General features: G+C 38.9%; 1 protein-coding gene across 1 annotated transcript; it reads left to right on the forward strand.

Moving 5' to 3' along the window:
* Positions 1 to 224: 224 nt before the first annotated feature.
* asmtl (acetylserotonin O-methyltransferase-like) lies at positions 225 to 9,020 on the forward strand. The gene is made up of 15 exons (XM_008282339.1): positions 225 to 676; positions 1,517 to 1,623; positions 2,553 to 2,684; positions 2,774 to 2,821; positions 2,925 to 2,989; positions 3,090 to 3,154; positions 3,390 to 3,498; positions 3,798 to 4,101; positions 4,177 to 4,413; positions 6,168 to 6,330; positions 6,428 to 6,612; positions 6,711 to 6,843; positions 6,928 to 7,068; positions 7,219 to 7,341; positions 8,348 to 9,020. The coding sequence occupies exons 2-15, from the start codon at positions 1,531 to 1,533 to the stop codon at positions 8,551 to 8,553; spliced, it is 2,004 nt and encodes a 667-aa protein (XP_008280561.1). The 5' UTR covers positions 225 to 676; positions 1,517 to 1,530; the 3' UTR covers positions 8,554 to 9,020.
* The last annotated feature ends 8,216 nt before the right edge of the window (positions 9,021 to 17,236 follow it).

The raw sequence follows: 17,236 nt of genomic DNA on the forward strand, positions 1-17,236 counted from the left end.
AATTGGCTAAATTAAAATTTAGTGAAATAAGATATTGCTTTTGAATTGTGGTCTAAAAGAACAATTAGAAAAAATAAGTAAATTAAAAATAAAAAATAAAAAAACTGTCCCGGACAAATTAGAGCACTTTGAGGATGAGCAGTGGGACAAAATCTAAATACCTGTCAACAGGGGCAGAAGTCTGATTGAGAGTTACAGAAAACACTTGATTGCAGTGATTGCCTTGTTTGCTTGTTTGTTTGTTTGTTTATATATATATATATATATATATATATATCTGTTGAACCACAATTCAAAGGCAATGTCATGAGTTTCATTAAATTGTCATTAATTATTACTTTTGTCATTTTCAACTTATTTCAGTGACAGCTGTTTTTTTCCTAGGGTATGAATACATTTGAGAACGACTGTATATCTGTAAAAATGTCTGTACTGTTATTATGAATATATTTGTCATTACCTCTTTCACTTGTTCTTATTTTCATTGTCACAATTTTCCTGTATTGCAAAAATAAATCCATCATTATTGTCATTAATAGTGGCAGTGTGAACAATAATAGAACAAAACAAGTGTTCTACTTTGGACCCGCCTACTTTTTAGACGTCATCACGTAAGCGCCGTCACGCCGGTCGTCCTCGCAGGCAGCAAGCGCTGTCAGTTTCCAGACTTGTGCAGGTAAGAGATGAAGCTACTGATTTTCTAACTATTGTAACACAATGAAACATCTTTAAAACTTACTTGTATTTGCTAAACCGTCTTCCTTTTTGGGATGAACTCGCAAACAAAACGTTACTGTGACGGTTCGTGCACTTGCAGTTGTAGGAAATACAATGAACAGGACAAGTTAGCTGCTATGAGCTGCTGTTGCTAGCACTGAGTTAACAAGCAGGACTGCACAGTTGTAAGTTATCTGCGTTGAATTTTGTGTCATATTCCTATATGTTTAAACCATTCGTGTTGTGTAACGTTATGTGGCTATCTATGGCTACGTTCACAGGTGTTATTGTGTCTTTTTGTTATTGTCTTTAAGTGTTAAGTTGCTTACCAATGGCATTAAAATATGTGGACTTTCTCTGCAGTACTCACGGCAACTCATTGTCTTCTTTGAATGCATTATTATGTCTGTATGAAAAGTGCTGACTTTGGGCTGCAACTATAGATTTTTATGGCTACAGATTAATTTAGTCCATAAAATGTTATTTTAAAATCCCAGACCCCAAAATGGCACCTTAAATCTAGTTGTTGAGTTCAAATTCTACAGATGTTTAATGATATAAATCATAGACAAGCTGCAAATTTAAAAGATCTAGAAACAGGGAATGTTAGCAGTTTTCCTTGATTAAAGACATTTCCTTGATTGATTATCAGAGCTGATGTTATGTGGATCATTTAGGTGATTATTAGTGTCAGCACTATATTGACCTGTCCACTATGAACATCTGCACCCACCTGATTCCTTTCTGCTGACATAAATGAGGCCACATCTGTAATGTTTAACTCTGTTCACTTTGTCAGACGAGAAGGCCACCATGGTGCTGAACCCAGTCATCTCCAAGCTTGCTGGCAAACTGGTTGTGCTGGCCAGTGCTTCTCCCAGAAGATTGGAGATTCTCCGCAATGTGGTACGTGTTGTCCTTATCAAGGTGATAGAATATAAGTTGATTGTAAACACATACAGTTGCAAAGATTTATGTATGAGTTGGTTTAAAACATTTTCACTCTTTTCTTGCCCATGACTCTAAGTGTGAAATCAGTAGTAGGTGTGGTATCAGTTTCATAAAGCAATAACTATATAAGGTGATTTCAGATCACTTCAGCTCAGTTCAGGATTTTGTATTTATTTATTTTTTGTCCTAAGTGAGTTATTGGGCTTGCAATTCTGAAAAAAAAAATAAGATGCATAATAAGAAACTCTTTATTTTGGTCACATGAAATAATAAAAGCATGTTTGCAAAGGTATGGAAAAGGGAATGAGATGTGGTAAGAGAGTTTCTGTGGGTCCAGACTTATGTATTTATTTTGTACAGGTACATGAAGCTAGGTCAAAGTGTATTTACATGATTATACATTTGGATATGCACATTGACTTAGATGTTTGCATGTATACAGAGGGCTATAGGTGTAAGGACACAAAACATATACAAATCAGATTTAGGCACAGCAAGAAATCAAATGTACACTGAGAAAATCAAGAAACACGAACAAACAAAAGCATAAAACATTAGAAGAGTGAGCTGTTTAGCTGTAGTGCTGGTAGCTACGTGGAATTCAAAGTAATGACGAGGTTCAAGTTAAGTCTCTCTATTGCTCATGGTAGGAAAGACTCTATTGCACATAGTCTATACTTTCACCTTAAAGAGAGTACCTCACACTCTTAATGTATTCAAAGAATTGTTGATTATTTTTAAAAGATCAGTGGCAACACAAAAGTTAAGAAACCCCAGGCTCAATGAATGATTAATGCACTGGCATGTGTGATAACAGCGATATCAGACTTGGTGAGAGTAATGGTGGCAGTTTCATTTTTGGTTTGTGGTCTTCTACATATCAGGGTTTGCGCTTTGAGGTTGTTCCATCCTGGTTTAAAGAAACCCTCGATAAGAGCCTTTTTAAAGCACCTCATGAGTATGCTGTTGAGACAGCCAAGCAGAAGGCCCTGGAGGTGGCCAGGAGGATGCCCATTGTGAGTTCAGCTACTTTTTATATAACCCACAGTATAAATTGACTAGAAAAGTGACATTAACAAACATATCGTGTCTTTATTTGTGTTAGAAACACCTGAAGACTCCAGACATAGTAATTGGAGCAGACACAATTGTGGTAAGATTAAGAGAGCATTGCAGTCTTTGCTTGCTGCCTGCAGTGTATGCTTTATGTGGTGTTGTTTTTTTTATTATTCACTCACTTTTTTTTATGTCCATAGACTGTGGATGGCATGATTCTAGAAAAGCCAGTGGACAAACATGATGCTTACAGGATGCTGTCAAGGTCAGTATTGTTTACATGGCTTCAAAATTAACATTTGAAACAAAGAAACAGATAGGATCTTGTTTACTTTCTCTCCTCTGTCATTGTTTTTCTCTTCCAGCTTGAGTGGTAAAGAGCACAGTGTCTACACTGGTGTAGCTATTGTCCTCTGCCACGAGAAAGAAAGTAAGTCATAACTCAGTAACATGCAGACTTTCTGTAAAAAAAAAAAAAAGAAGTCCATATCAGAACATTGAAGCTTCTCTTAGGTAATTCATTTTTTTTATGCGAAGAAATGCACAGTGTTGTACAATTTTAAGCCATTTGCAAAGATATATCTATATATATCGTGTTTTTGTGGGCCAAATGCAGTTTTTCCATCAGTAGATATATTTCACTTCTAAACTTTCCTGCTCCCCAGATGAAGAAGTGGATTATCAGTTGATAGAGTTCTACGAAGAAACAAAGGTGAAATTTGCTGATCTCTCAGAGGACATGCTGTGGGAGTACATCAATAGTGGTGAACCCATGTAAGTGTGAACATTTGAACTTTCACATATGTAAAAGCTATTGATTACTCTTGCTGAGCATTCGATCAATGGAGGTCATTTAACTGGTTGAGAGCTTCATGAACTTGTTGCTTTTTGGACTTTGATGCCTGAGTTTTGTTCTGGCTGTGTTTGCCTTGTCCGATATGACATGTCAGCGCAGACAAAAAAATTCAACTGGAGTCAGCAAGTGTGTATTTGAAGAATTACATGTGTAGTAAGTGTTGTATTCAGTCCACATGCTGCTGTATAAATGACATTTTTCTGTCTGTGTGTGTCAGGGACAAGGCAGGCGGCTATGGTATTCAGGCTCTGGGTGGCATGCTGGTGGAGTACGTCCACGGAGACTTCCTCAATGTTGTGGGTTTCCCCCTCAACCACTTCTGCAAACAGCTAAGCCTTATTTACAACCACTGTACTCCCTCTTCAGACAAGGAAAGTGACTCGGCCCATCTGAGTCTCAACGGCACTCATGCTCCTTCAGTACTTGTACATGGTTCCTCTTCCGTTCCCAGACCCAGCAGCCCCTCTGCCAGTCAAACAAACCAAACCTATAGCAGCCCGTCAGCCAGTCCAGTCCATAAGGTTTGTTCTTCTCACTGTTTGAGCAAAATCTTTTACCTGTTTGCTATTTTTATTCAAAACAATCTTCTCTTGTAGGTGAAAAGGAAAGGTAGTAAGAGTAGTCAGAGTTCTGGGGCACTGGTCAACAGTTTGTCTAAACATACAGATGGCAATGAGGCCAAGCTCCAGGACTCTGATAACACACCGTTGCCACTGATAACAAACAGTGGGCAGCTGATTGACCGCAGTGTGACAGAAAATGAAGACAGTCAACCTAAAAAAGAAGACTTGGAGCGAATCAGTGAACTGTTGGATGGATTCAAGGCCTCAAAGGTAATTTGTGTCTGTGTATTTAGGCTCTATGTGATGACTTTTTACCATCAAATTTTAACTCTTAAGGTCCGTTAGCTGACGAGTTGACTTCTGTAAGATGTAATGTAATCAAACATGTAGCTCAGCTTAAAAGAGCCTTTCATCTTTGGGAAATGCACTCACTCTCGCCTGATTTACCGTATATCAACCACCTCACCCACAGTTATATCAATCACCACTACTAAAATTATCACAATGCATATCCTGTTTTACCGTTCTAGAATGAGTGTAAAACCAACCATCACAAGGGATTACGTGCTGCACTGTTTCTTGCTCAGTTGCAGTCTGTGCTATTTTGTGGCACTGGGAGACCACAAGACTTCTGATGATTAAACAGTTGAGACAAACAGCTACGTGCAGACGTTTGAACAGATTACACAGTTGAGCAGAAGTAAATACAACCCATGTGGCAAAAAGATTGATGTTTGCTTGAATCCATTCTTTTAGCTGTCTTTATAGTGTTTCTTGTGCCCGACACATCACCAAGAATACATTTACACACCCATGCTTAACACCCATGCAAGTTCTTCTTTTGATCAAGTGATGCTCCTGTTTATGTCCAGATAAACTTTTGCCATCAAAGAACTCAGTTTGAATTTTATCTTGTTTCCAATGTGTCTCTAGTTAATCCAGATTTTGCTTTGCTTACGACACTGGTCTTTGTGATGAATTGTCAGATAAGGTTTTTATGATGAGTTTTCCATGTAGATCCTTTTTGTACAAGCTGCCCTGCAGAGTAGGATGGTGCCCCACCACTCCTGTGTCAACTGAACCTTCCTGCAGCATTTTGGCATTCTTAGAGGAGCTTTTGCTTTGCCTTTCTGCTCAGCAGACATGCAGTGCTTTATGAAAGCTTTCTTTCTGATCTTGTCTTGACTTTAACAGTTCCTTTCAACTGCCCTTTCACAAAGATGTTTTCGTGCTGTAGAAATCATCAACTTACAAGTCCGAATGAGTCAATTAAGGCTTAATGAGTTCTTTAAATTCTAAGAGTTGACAAGCACTTTTGCTCATGAAACAATTACAGTTAAATTATTTTTTTAAGCTCATATAGTAAAAGTAAAATTGTTGTGAAATCAGAAGAAATACTAATTTCTAAAGTCTGTTTGCTGACATTGGATGAGAGGTGGTATACATCCTTGGGTGACACATATAAACATGCAGCCACTTATGCCCACATTCACATCTGCGTGGCTCATTTAGAGTCTGCAGCTCATGGTTGTGGACCGTGGAACGAAACTAGAGCACCACCAAAAAGACCATGCAATCATGCAAACTCCAGTGCAAAGCTTAAGAGCTGCTTGCTCAAATATGAACAAGCCACTCTGAAGCTCGTGCAATCATGCAAAGTCCAGTGCACAGCTTAAGAGGTGATTGTTTATATTTGAGAGAGAGATTTGTATTGATCTTCTCGTCTAACTCTTCAAGGCAAAAAGTGAATCATTCCATTTCTCAAAATGTTGAACTATTTCTTTTAGTATCTTAACCAGCCTATTCAGACCTGTAATATATTGGATAATGCCCCGGTATGTATCCGCAGTGAAACACAGGAAATGTTGCACTCTTTTGAGACCAGAAACTAAACCGTGTTGTCACTCTGCATGTGTATCTTGATCAGTCACAAGAACCAGACAAAATATTTTACTTTTCATTGTCTATTATCACAAATCGCACTTTGCTTCTGCGTACTTTCTGCCTTTCCCAACATGTTCCAGGCACTTTTTACGGCATCCAAGTTGTGTGTGTTCGACCTGCTGCACCGCATGCCTGGGCTGGATGCAGCGCAGGTGGCCCAGGAGATCAAAGCCTCTGTGAAGGGGACTGAGTGTCTGCTGGAAGCCTGTGTGTCTCTGGGACTGTTGAAGTGCAAAGAGAGAAGTTAGTCAGCACTCAGCTTTGCTAATAAATCACTTTTTTTTTATACCATCTAGAGCAGGCGTACAACCCTCACGTGTTTCTTTATCACTATCACCAGCGTACGAGAATTCAGATCTGGCCACACGCCTTTTGCGGGCAGATGCTTGTTTTTCCCTGCATGGATACATCCAGCACTGTAATGAAACACTGTGGCCTCTTTTCTCCCACCTCGAGAGTGCTGTGCAGGAGGGACACAGTCAGCGTGAAAGGGCCTTCAGCAACAGAACCAAGGATATGCTTCAGGTGATAATTTTCAAGTTCAGTATCAAATTTATACAGTGTGCATAAAATGATATTAAGACTGTGTTACCAATCTATATATCATTTGCCTCTATTTAAAGGGTGCTTTCCACAACAGTCCAGAAGCCAAACTGAGATTCATGAATGCAATGCACAGCGTTGCTAAAGTCGCAGGAAAAACCATAGCAACAGCTTTTGACCTCTCCAGGTTTAAAACAGCCTGTGACCTCGGAGGTAAGAAAATAATGCAAAAATCATTTGTTGTTTTTCTAAAAAATAAAACTTTGGATTTTTCAACTCATCTTTTTGTGTTTCTAGGATGTACTGGTGCCATGGCCTGTGAGTTTACCAAAGCCCATCCTGGAATGTCTGTGACAGTGTTCGACTTGCCTGCTGTTGTTGAGCTGAAAGAACATTTCCAGCCGTTGCACACAGACAGCAGGGTATCATTTGTAGCAGGTCAGTTGTCAATGCTTAGCGATGCTAAAAAATACTAGTATGACCGTTATGTTTAATGGTTAAAAGTTTAATGATGATTGTACTTAGCTTATTGTTATATACACTCACTCTGTGACAAAAATGGTGGCTTTTTCATTGCTGTATGAACAGGTGACTTTTTTCAAGATGAACTGCCCAAAGCGGACTTGTACATCCTAGCGAGAATTCTTCATGACTTGCCAGATGAGAAACTGCACATTCTGTTGAGTAAGATCGTGGAAGCAAGCAAACCAGGTAAAAGCTTCAAGCTGCAGTAGTCTTTCCATCTTTTTACTTCTGTAATTTTCAGACTATTGAGCACACCTGAATATAAGCTGCACCCGCAAACTTTAAAAAGAAAAAAAAAAAGACATCTATAAGCCACAGGTGTCCACTTTGTAACATATTTACACAGAAAGATGTTACACAGAAAGGTTTTTCTTTTTTTAATGCACAAATACGTCCCGTAAATGTTTTTTTTCCAAACAGTGCCTGTAACACAACTGGTTAAAAAAATAAATACATACAGTAGCCTACCAGGAAAAGTCATTGATCGCTATCTTCATCTTCCTCCTGCGCGCTAAAACCACAAAAGTCGTCTTCTTCAGTGTTGGAATTGAACAGCCTCAGAATTAATTCGTCACACATTTCCTCTGTCTCTCTGTGGTCGCTCTCAATGTCACTTTTCGTCTCGAGGCAAATTCATAGAAATCCTTAAATTAGCTGCATCTTTCTTTAAGCTGCGGTGTTCAAAGCGTGTGAAAAAAGTAGCGGCTTATAGTCCGGAAATTACGGTGTATATTTTGACAGAACATTGAATGCTAACATAATTATGCAAAACATTACATAAACGTACATTATTTATATCTACTGAGTATGATGTTATCAATTGTTTGCCAGTTAAGGTTTTTTGTCTGCTTACTTTTATGTCGTGACAAAAATGGGTAAAATCAACAGCAGCTTAGTTTGGTTTAATTGAAAACTTGCAGACCCTTAGGCCTCAATGAGACTAGACTGAGAACCACTGCTGTCAGTTATGTCAGTCTTCAACTCATTTAGGCCCCGAAAAAGATTTAGCTGTTGCAAAATGTAAAACAGCGCCTCGCGCAAACTTGGCAAGTTCAAAGTCAAGCCAAAATGCCAAGTTCATTATGCAACGCTTTATTCTTTGCCTGAAGTGATATGATGCAAGGAGATAAGGGGGCACAGAACTGCCGCCGTTCTCTAAAGTTGTGTGTCTGCATGTACATCACACTGTCAGGCTGCGGACTCCTGCTAAGCGAGATCTTTCTGGACGAAGACAGAGGCGGCCCGAGTCGTGGGCTGCTGCAGGCCCTCAGCATGAGCGAGGGGAAACAGAGGAGCGCGACAGAATACAGTCGGCTTTTGAAGAGCCACGGTTTCATCACAAAGCAGATCAGACACACAGACAACCTCCTGGATGCCATGCTCTGCATCAAAGCGTGACTGACACCTTTACAACACTACATGGAGGATCTTGTGACATACAGTATGCTGTATATTGTAGGTAACAAAAATCAACGACTATGATCAGAAATGTTTTTATGTGTAATTTTGTAAAAAGAAAAAAGATACCTGTGAAGTAATGAAATACACCTTTATTTCATAATTTACTTTAATAAATAAAAAGGAATTTTTCGTTGAACAATCTCATGTGTTGGGCCTTACACTGTGTAGTGCATAGTAAAGTTCATGGTAAACAGGACAGCTGCTCTGCTCTGCTCTGCTCTGCGGGCTCTGATAATGACAACCGCGAGCAAGTATGCAGACTTGCAGAGCAAACATGAGGTCTGGGCATCAAATACTTCAATAATCCTTTCACATCCATGGAAATACAGCATCTGGGTCATCATAAATCTTAAATGGTTTTTAATCTTTTTTTTATAATAATAAAAGGTCCTTGTTGAGTTTCATTTGTTTGATCAATGGTGGAAGAAATATACATATCTGTTGCATAAGTGAATGTAGTAATAAAACATGAAAATGTCAGTTATAAGCACAAGTACTGCCTTCAACATTATATCTAAAAGTATCAATATAAATTGCACCTTTCAGAATATTAGAAAATAGTAATAATGAATTGGTTTCATACAGGGCACTGTAATAAAAATAACTCTTAAATATTACAGTATTTTTGTTGTGTGGTCCAACAGCAGAAGTAAAAATATTAACAAAATTGATCCGTCACTCTTTAGTGATAATGCATATTTACAGTTTGTGGAATCCTTTCATCTCCTGCAGCAATTATGTCACGTTGTATGCCACTGTGTGCAGCAGATTAATAGTGGAATGATGGAAAATGTGCCTCACATGCTTTGTTTTTGTTTGAAGCTGCTACATCTCCAGTTCAATCACACTGACAAAAATCTAACAAGTTTTGTCAGTAAGCCACCTAAACATTAGTAGCATCTTGTTTGTGGTGCAGCAACTGACTCTGTACCTTTGCATGCTGTGATACTTGCAGATAATATGAGCTTTCCTTCTGCAGACAGCCCTTTTTTATTTGAAATGCACCTCGCCCTTATCAACTTAAGGTCCAGCATGCAAACAGATCAGATCTGACAAGCAGCACAAGGACATCCTGAAACAATAAGCCAATGCTTATGATATGGAAATTGTGCCCATTTTATCTACATTCCTTCCACTCTCCAGCACTCTGCTTTACTTAAGGAAGTACTCTTAGGGAGAGCGGGTAAGCACGCAAAGTCTAGACAAGTTTTCTTGTGACTTGCCTTTTGATGGCACGCTCACTGGATTTCAATGTTGACAGTGCAGCATCCATTCAGGTCAAATGTCACAAGAGGCTCGTGCCAGTCTGGAGCTTGTTGTTTCTTAAAGAGGAAAGTCATCAACAGCGCTGCCTGAATAGAAAATCATTTAGTTTCACACCTTAACATTAAGCTAATCATGTAACTGTCACCACTCAAAAGATTTGTTTTGTGAACAGTCAACATAACGCAGTGATAATGTATTCCAAACCAAGCTGTCTGGGACTGTTTGGTGTGTGGCTTCGTCATTCTAAAAACACTTAATGCTGTGGTCAGCTGGATGATGGCTGTGGCTGGAGCGTGTGCATCCAGCCTCCCACTGTCATGGTGATGCAATGTCGATGCAATGGAGGGAGGATGATTAAAGGAGAAATAATAACATCTAAGTAGTGTTATCATCTAAGTAGGATGTCATTTTTGACCGCTGATGTGTTGTGTTTCCCCAGCGGACATGACTTCATGTTGACTTTGACTTTATAAAGAGGCTGGAGGACGACTGCCAGTGATGAGGGAGGCAGAGCTTTCTCAACAGGCGCCTTGTCAAATCCATGGGTGGAGCTTTTTTTTTTCCTTGTATGACGGTTCCAGCACATTAATTCTAAGCTGACCCTAATTCTCCTTCCCTGACAAACAACCTTTGACTAAGTGTAATTTAAATATTAATCTATTCCTGCTTTCCAAAAACCATTTTGGAGTTCAGACCACACCAACCAACAATCAAATACACTTTTAAAAAAAAAAAGAATGATGACACATTGTATCCTCTGACATTAATCTCTAAAAAGACCATTAAGTGAAGTTCTGCAAATGTAGCTCATGTATTTTGCAGCTGAAAAAAATCTGCATTTTATTTTCTTGCTATGTCAGCAAACCTCCTCAAGATGGCATCAAAAACCTGCACATCTCTCCCAGAGACGCTGTTTTTCTAAACTCTCTAATTCTTTCCAGCAGCATCTCGATATGTGCTATAGAGATCAACCGTATATTAAACGACAGCAAATCAGAATTAAGGTTGCCAGGTGGGAAATGAATATGCGCTTTATGCATTTGGTTGGGTAGTATTTTAATGCTTAGAAGCATATGACACCATCCCTTAATTCCTTACAGATACACCTCTTGGATTTCAGTTTTGAGGCAACGGTTAAGGCGGCCAAACAGCTGAGGGGAATGTGGGAAGATCTCTGGCCATGATAAATAGCTCTTATTCTTTGTGACACAGAAAGTGTATCTGGATTACTCTTCATTTTGGATCCCACTCTAAGTATTTTCCTAGGAGGGTAATAAGGGTGGTCATGTTATTCATGGCTATTTTCTTGTCAGTCTGGGCTCAAGCTCTTTGTGACATCTAACTGATTTCCATTACTCAGATTTGGTTCTTTGGATGGGGAAAGACAGAGGGAGGGTGGACCGAAGTTCAAATATGACACAGAGCGTAAATCACATGGCGTTTGTTTTATTGCGAATGCCCTCTAAACGCATCAGAACACCAGATTCTTGCAATACTTTCCTGCCCTATTAATACTGAAAGCCTGTATTGATTCAATAAATACAGAGCTTATATTGCTTTCGCCCATGAGATCCTTCTAAAGACAACTAAGTGACACCAAATGGTGGTGTAGTAGGAGAACGTCAGGCCTGTGAAATACAGATGGGCACCACAAATCAAAGAGCCTAGTCTGTGTTCCCCCCTTTAAAAAACATGATGAAGCATTTCCATGGAAGGATTTGCATATCCGTCCACTTTCAGTGTCCCAGCTGCACCCGCTCACCCTCAAAATGCCTCAACTTGTGTGTACCAGCATCAACAGCAAAGACTCTGCTGGGCTTTCTAATGAAAACCATTCAAGTCAATCAAGTTTACCAGAGACCAAAGGCCAGTGTAATTTGGGAAAATTGCTGAAACTCCAAAGTAATCTTCTGTAATGTGATCTTGCCTATTGAACACTGGCTGTACTGTACGTGTCGGATAAGAGCTCAGTCATTTTCTTCAAATGTAGTCTTGACAAGCAGCATGGATATCCACCTGCAAGTAATCATCATTCTAGTGTTAAGTGCTTTGATATTAAAATGACTGATTTAAGCTGCTAGTAGATAGCGATCTGAAAACACTTCCAGATGTTGATAGTGAGGATAAGCTGAGTTTGTGAACCGGGCGGACTGCGTGTTGTGTTTACTGTTGTAGCAGAGCCAGTGAAAACACATCAGCTCGAAGTCATGACTTCAGTTTTTCAGTGTCACAGTTGAGAACACAGTCTTTACATCTAACGAGAATGATGTAATCAAAGCCTGTTAAATAACAAAGAGGGCAAAGTTTCATAAGATTTAGTGTGTTAATTTCTAAATCAGAATGAAGGTTAATGCAACTTCCAGCGTTACCACTTGGGGGCAACGTTGGCTAAAGAAAACCTCCAGGCAGCGGCTGATCACACCAAGGTATATTGTTTGTTGAAGCTTTTATGAAAGTGACAAGAGAGGACAGGCAATTTGACTGCAGGGATATTTGAAAATGTTCAAATATCCATGTCAAACTTTTGTGTTATCTTAGTCGAAAAATAAATAGCATCATTGTTTATACCGAAAGCCTCTCTGTGACTTTGGGAAGGATACACGGAATCCAAATGGTTGCATGCAGAATAACAAACATCCTCTAATCAGTCAGTTTTCTTGAATTGCCTCTCAAAACTGAACTCATGCTTGGGCACCTGTTTCAAAGAACAGGCTTGTTTATCAAAGTCCTCCTCTGTCAACAAACAGAATAAGTGCGATGATGGCTGGCTCCTCAACCCACATCTGATTTCAGCAAATGTGCAATTGTTCAAAGTGAGTTGTGCTTCATTGATTTGTTTCAAGGCAGAGGAAAAATAACCTCGGGGCTTCTACCAGTTAGAAATAACAATGGAGTCCTTCTCTGCTGTTTGTAGTTTTGTTGGCCTGACATCAGTTGTAAAACATGGAGGGATTTTTCACTGTGAATTTAACTACTAGTATGGACTGTGTAAAAGACTCATTGGAGAGGGGGCTTTATTTTTTTATTTTTTTGGTGTATTAGATCCGTAAATTTGACAGTCACCGTGCTCTAATGTTGATTCTGCAGAGATTTTGAATTGATTTATGTCTACTGTTCTCTTTAATGTCTCATATGGTTTCTACATTTGTTAACTTTAGTAATAGTTCAACATTTTGATTTATTTGCACGCTCACTTTTTCAGTTAGACCGGAAAATCGATACCACTCTCATGTCTGGGCACTGAGTAGGAAGCTGGAGTAAGGAGATGATTAGCCTAGCTTAGCATAAAGCCAAGGAACAAGGGGAAACAGTTAGTCTGTTTCTGTCCAAAGTTCAAATATACACCCACTGGCACCTGGAAAGCCGCAACTTCACAACAATTCACCATAATTACCCACCTGACTACAGGATGGTGTCAGGTAATTTCAGGTGTTCTGTTGAATGACAGTAACATTTAAACAGTCTTAAAATCATTTTACTGGTGGCAGGAAATCAAAAGAAATGGTTTGAGGTATAATATTTTGACAGGGCAAAATAAGTGTCTTTCTTTATATGAATATGCATATACTAACTTTTCTTTACTGTTGACACAAGAGTCATATGAAGGGCTATGCATTGTTATGAACAAAAATTAATACTTTTTTTGGTAAAATGTAAAAGTATAAGACCGGCGATACGCTGTGAACAAAACCCTATGAACGTCAGTAAATTTCAACACTCTAGCCTACATTTCTAATCACCTAATATCTAATAAAGTAACATAAAAGCTAACCAGCAGTAAAAGAAATGTCTTATGTTGCTGACTTTATATGACGCTAATAACATCATGCTACATTAGCATGCTGTTGCATTGGCAACTAGCTTGAATTCTTAGCTACTGTTGCTAAGCAGCCCTGTTGATTTGGCTTTTTTCCTTCTTTTTTTAAAATTTAAGAATCATATAACATATTATAATAATGTTATACTAAAGTCATCAGTTCTAAATTCAGTGGTGATGATTAAACAATCTATAATTAAAAAACAAAACAAACAAACAAAAAAAATGTGTTTAGTTAAAGTAAGAGCAACATCAAAATTTCTTAGGTACAATTCCCCCAAAACCCAGGAAAGAAGCCACTCTGTTTTTCTTTACTGTTAGTTTTTTGTAGTCTACATATGTATGATTTAATCACCATATAAATTAGTTCACTTAAGCCCACTTCTTGTGTACATATCATATTGGTATTACAAATATACTTCTTCTTTTTTTTTTTTAAAGAAACAAACATTGTTCTTTTGTGCGGTTACTTTCCCCAGGTTTACTTTAAACAAACAGTAATAGATCATATAAATGACAGCGTGTAGTTTTACTATTTCTCGGTGAATAACAGCCGCAGCAGTGACTCTGCTGGAGCGTCTGCTGGTTGCCTGGCAACCTCACAAAGATGGCAAGAACATGCAGCTCTGTGTAGAAACCACAACTTTAACTTTATTTTTTTACATTTTTGGAAAAACAATGTGCCGTGTGATTCACTTAAGAGGTGTTTGTAGCATAATTGTGACTTTTGGAGACTGTCAAGTTTGCTGTTTTCATCTCTTTCCAGTCTTTATGCTATGCTAAGCTAATGGCCTCATGGCTTTAGCTGCACATAAATATTATTCCTTCTCATCTAACTTTTCAATATATAATAAATTAAATATATAGCTATTGCTCAAAGCCAACTTTTACCACACAGGATGAACGTCAACATGAGCCGTGACACAGTGAACACAGCACCGTTCAGCTTGGAATCAGAGCCCATTTGGCCCCCACTAAAATCCAACAACAGTCTTATAAACATATGGAAATATTTGTTGCGGTCAAATAAGAGCGTCTGTCTCCCCTTCCTGTCTCCATGTGATGTGTGAGGTGTCACTCAGTGATACAGTAGGGGAGGAGACTCTGTGTGCTGAAATGGTTGGTGACAGAGCTTTCATCCGACCCACTGAGGGCTCTTTGTTGTTATTTTGGGATCTCTCATGGGTGCAATCTGAGAGAGCAGACGACAGACTGGGTCTCATCTTTGCACGGGCACGCACACACACACACAACACTGACAAAAGCACGTGCACACCGATAGGCACCTGCATATACAAAAAAAATGAACGACATGCTCACTGTCATGTCAGTCATATTGGCTGATTCTTTGGAGATGTGTGTGCATATAGGAAAGCCATTAGATGTGTGTAATTAAGACATAAGTAGAATATTTCAGTGCAGATTGTTGAATTTGCTCCAACATGATAACAAGATTTGTGTGGAAGCCCGAGTCAACACGGAAAAAAAACAAAAAAGAAGAAATCTCATTTTGATTTCCATTTTCATCACATCTTGCTTTTACTCAATTTATTCACTGTTGATTTTTTGTTTGTTTGTTTTGTAATAATAACACGTTTCACTTTGTTGAATAAGTTTATTCTCAGGTCACCTTATTCTAATATTCCAGTCAAATTCTGACTGATGCTTTTGACTCAAAAATACTCATCCTTAGTAGCGTATAACGAGTTGTAATTCTTTGTTTATTGATCTGCCAAGATTTTGAGATATTTTGATGCTCAATAAAAAAAAAGCAATACATAATTTTAATTCCATAATAACTGTACATCGCCTGAAGCAACTTTAACATATGTTGAGTTCTTTATTTTGTTTTGAGTTTTTATATTATTATCATTCAATGTACCACTTTAGGCTCTTCATTGCCTTGATAACTGCTGAGACGACAGAAAACATGTAGAAATAGATGCAACGTTTGGATTTGGTTTGTTTATGGTTGGTTTCTTAACCTCTATGGATGACACCCCATCTAAAATCTTTATAGTTTGATCATCAACAAGAGAATTTCATTATTTTCCGGTATATTGAAGTGATGGCAGGTGTAGATGCGTTTAATTCAAAACTAAAATTATCGACATGGCTCGATATCACAAAGGCTGAATGAGAAATTATGCCTTTTGCAAATGAGGTAAATTAACCATTTAACAAAGGGGGAAAAACAGAATTGTGCTCCAGTGTTCTTTGTTTGAAAATTGCTGCATGAATGAAAATGAAAGTCTCCAGTTAACAGCTTAAGTCTATTTGATTTCCCATTCAAACACTAACAATGATCACAACCTCTGACAGTGTAAGATGCAAAACAAATGTTTAGCCTATCAATGGTTTGTGGCGATAAGATATTTATGGGGTTGACAAAGTTGTCTTTGTGTCTGTCTTGCTGTCTGTTATCACAAGTTGAAGGTGCTGCTGCAGTGGCCTCTGACACAGATCACAGGCGGCTGCTGTTTAAAACAAGTGAGAAGATATATTCCTCTCACTGTGTGATGATGACCCTTGCTCTTAACCCCCTCCAGCAGCAGTTCATCCTCCAAACAATAACAATCAATTCCCTCCACATCTGACAGAGCCGAAGAACAACTTATAAATGATATGCATCTCCTGCTGGTCCCATGGCAACCGCCTTGACTTTATTGTTGCGTTTCTTTGATCCCGCCAAGCTTTGATTCATTTCTCTTTCACCCTTTTAGCTAAACATATCATGTGAATTTGGAGCTTTGTTCCTGACAGGCCCCGTCTTACCTCGCTCTCTCCACAGGCTCCTGACGCCTCCCAGTAGAGCCGCGGAGGAGGAGAGGAATTCCACTGGATTCAAAGACTTCGTCGGGTTTCTTTTGACTCTTCCGTCTGACTTGCCTTGCCTTCCCCCGCTCTTCATGTTGACCTGTTCTCCGTGATCCCCTGCCAAACCATCTTCCTGGCCCTGAGGGACTGCGGCTGTAGGTGCACTGGCATACACATTGCATGGATGCAGAGGGTTTCGGCACATTTTCAACAGTAGGTTCTTTGCCATTTGATTCAATGAGTGAGGAGAATGAACTTTGGCCTGATTCATTGAGCACTTTTTCATCAGGGCTTGTAAAATGGTTTGCAGAGATTAGGATAAGTCGCCAGGTTTCTCACAAACTTTAGTCTTGAACATATAGATTCAGTTTAGAGCCTCGTTGTGGGTATTTTGGCAAGGTTTTAAGACTCGTCTTCAAAAGGGTGGGACGTTGTATCTTAAGGACTTTCACTGAATAAGTGCATAATGAAAAATGAAAAGTGTGTGTTTTCTCAGTACCATCTGGTTTCAATCAAGGCAATATCCTAAACATGACCAGTTTCTTAAATCAGCTACCCTCGGCCTGCCTCCCAGACGTTAGGCACTCATTATTCTAGTCAGGCCTCTCTGACAGCTATACAAAGTCAAACTTTTTCACCAGTAAAGCCCACATAGAGGCTATTCTCTCACTCACTACATAATCACCTCACAACTGTTGTGTTCACTGTTATGATGTGGTT

This window comes from Stegastes partitus, unplaced genomic scaffold (genome assembly GCF_000690725.1).
Source record: "Stegastes partitus isolate 25-593 unplaced genomic scaffold, Stegastes_partitus-1.0.2 Scaffold7, whole genome shotgun sequence".
Classification (NCBI taxonomy): domain Eukaryota; kingdom Metazoa; phylum Chordata; class Actinopteri; family Pomacentridae; genus Stegastes; species Stegastes partitus.

Excerpts from the sequence above, each read along its gene's own strand:
- asmtl (XM_008282339.1), top strand. The coding sequence starts at position 1,531 with ATGGTGCTGAACCCAGTCATCTCCAAGCTTGCTGGCAAACTGGTTGTG. Across the intron at positions 7,069-7,218 it reads CAGGGTATCATTTGTAGCAG|GTGACTTTTTTCAAGATGAA; the intron begins GTCAGTTGTCAA and ends CTGTATGAACAG. Across the intron at positions 7,342-8,347 it reads CGTGGAAGCAAGCAAACCAG|GCTGCGGACTCCTGCTAAGC; the intron begins GTAAAAGCTTCA and ends TCACACTGTCAG.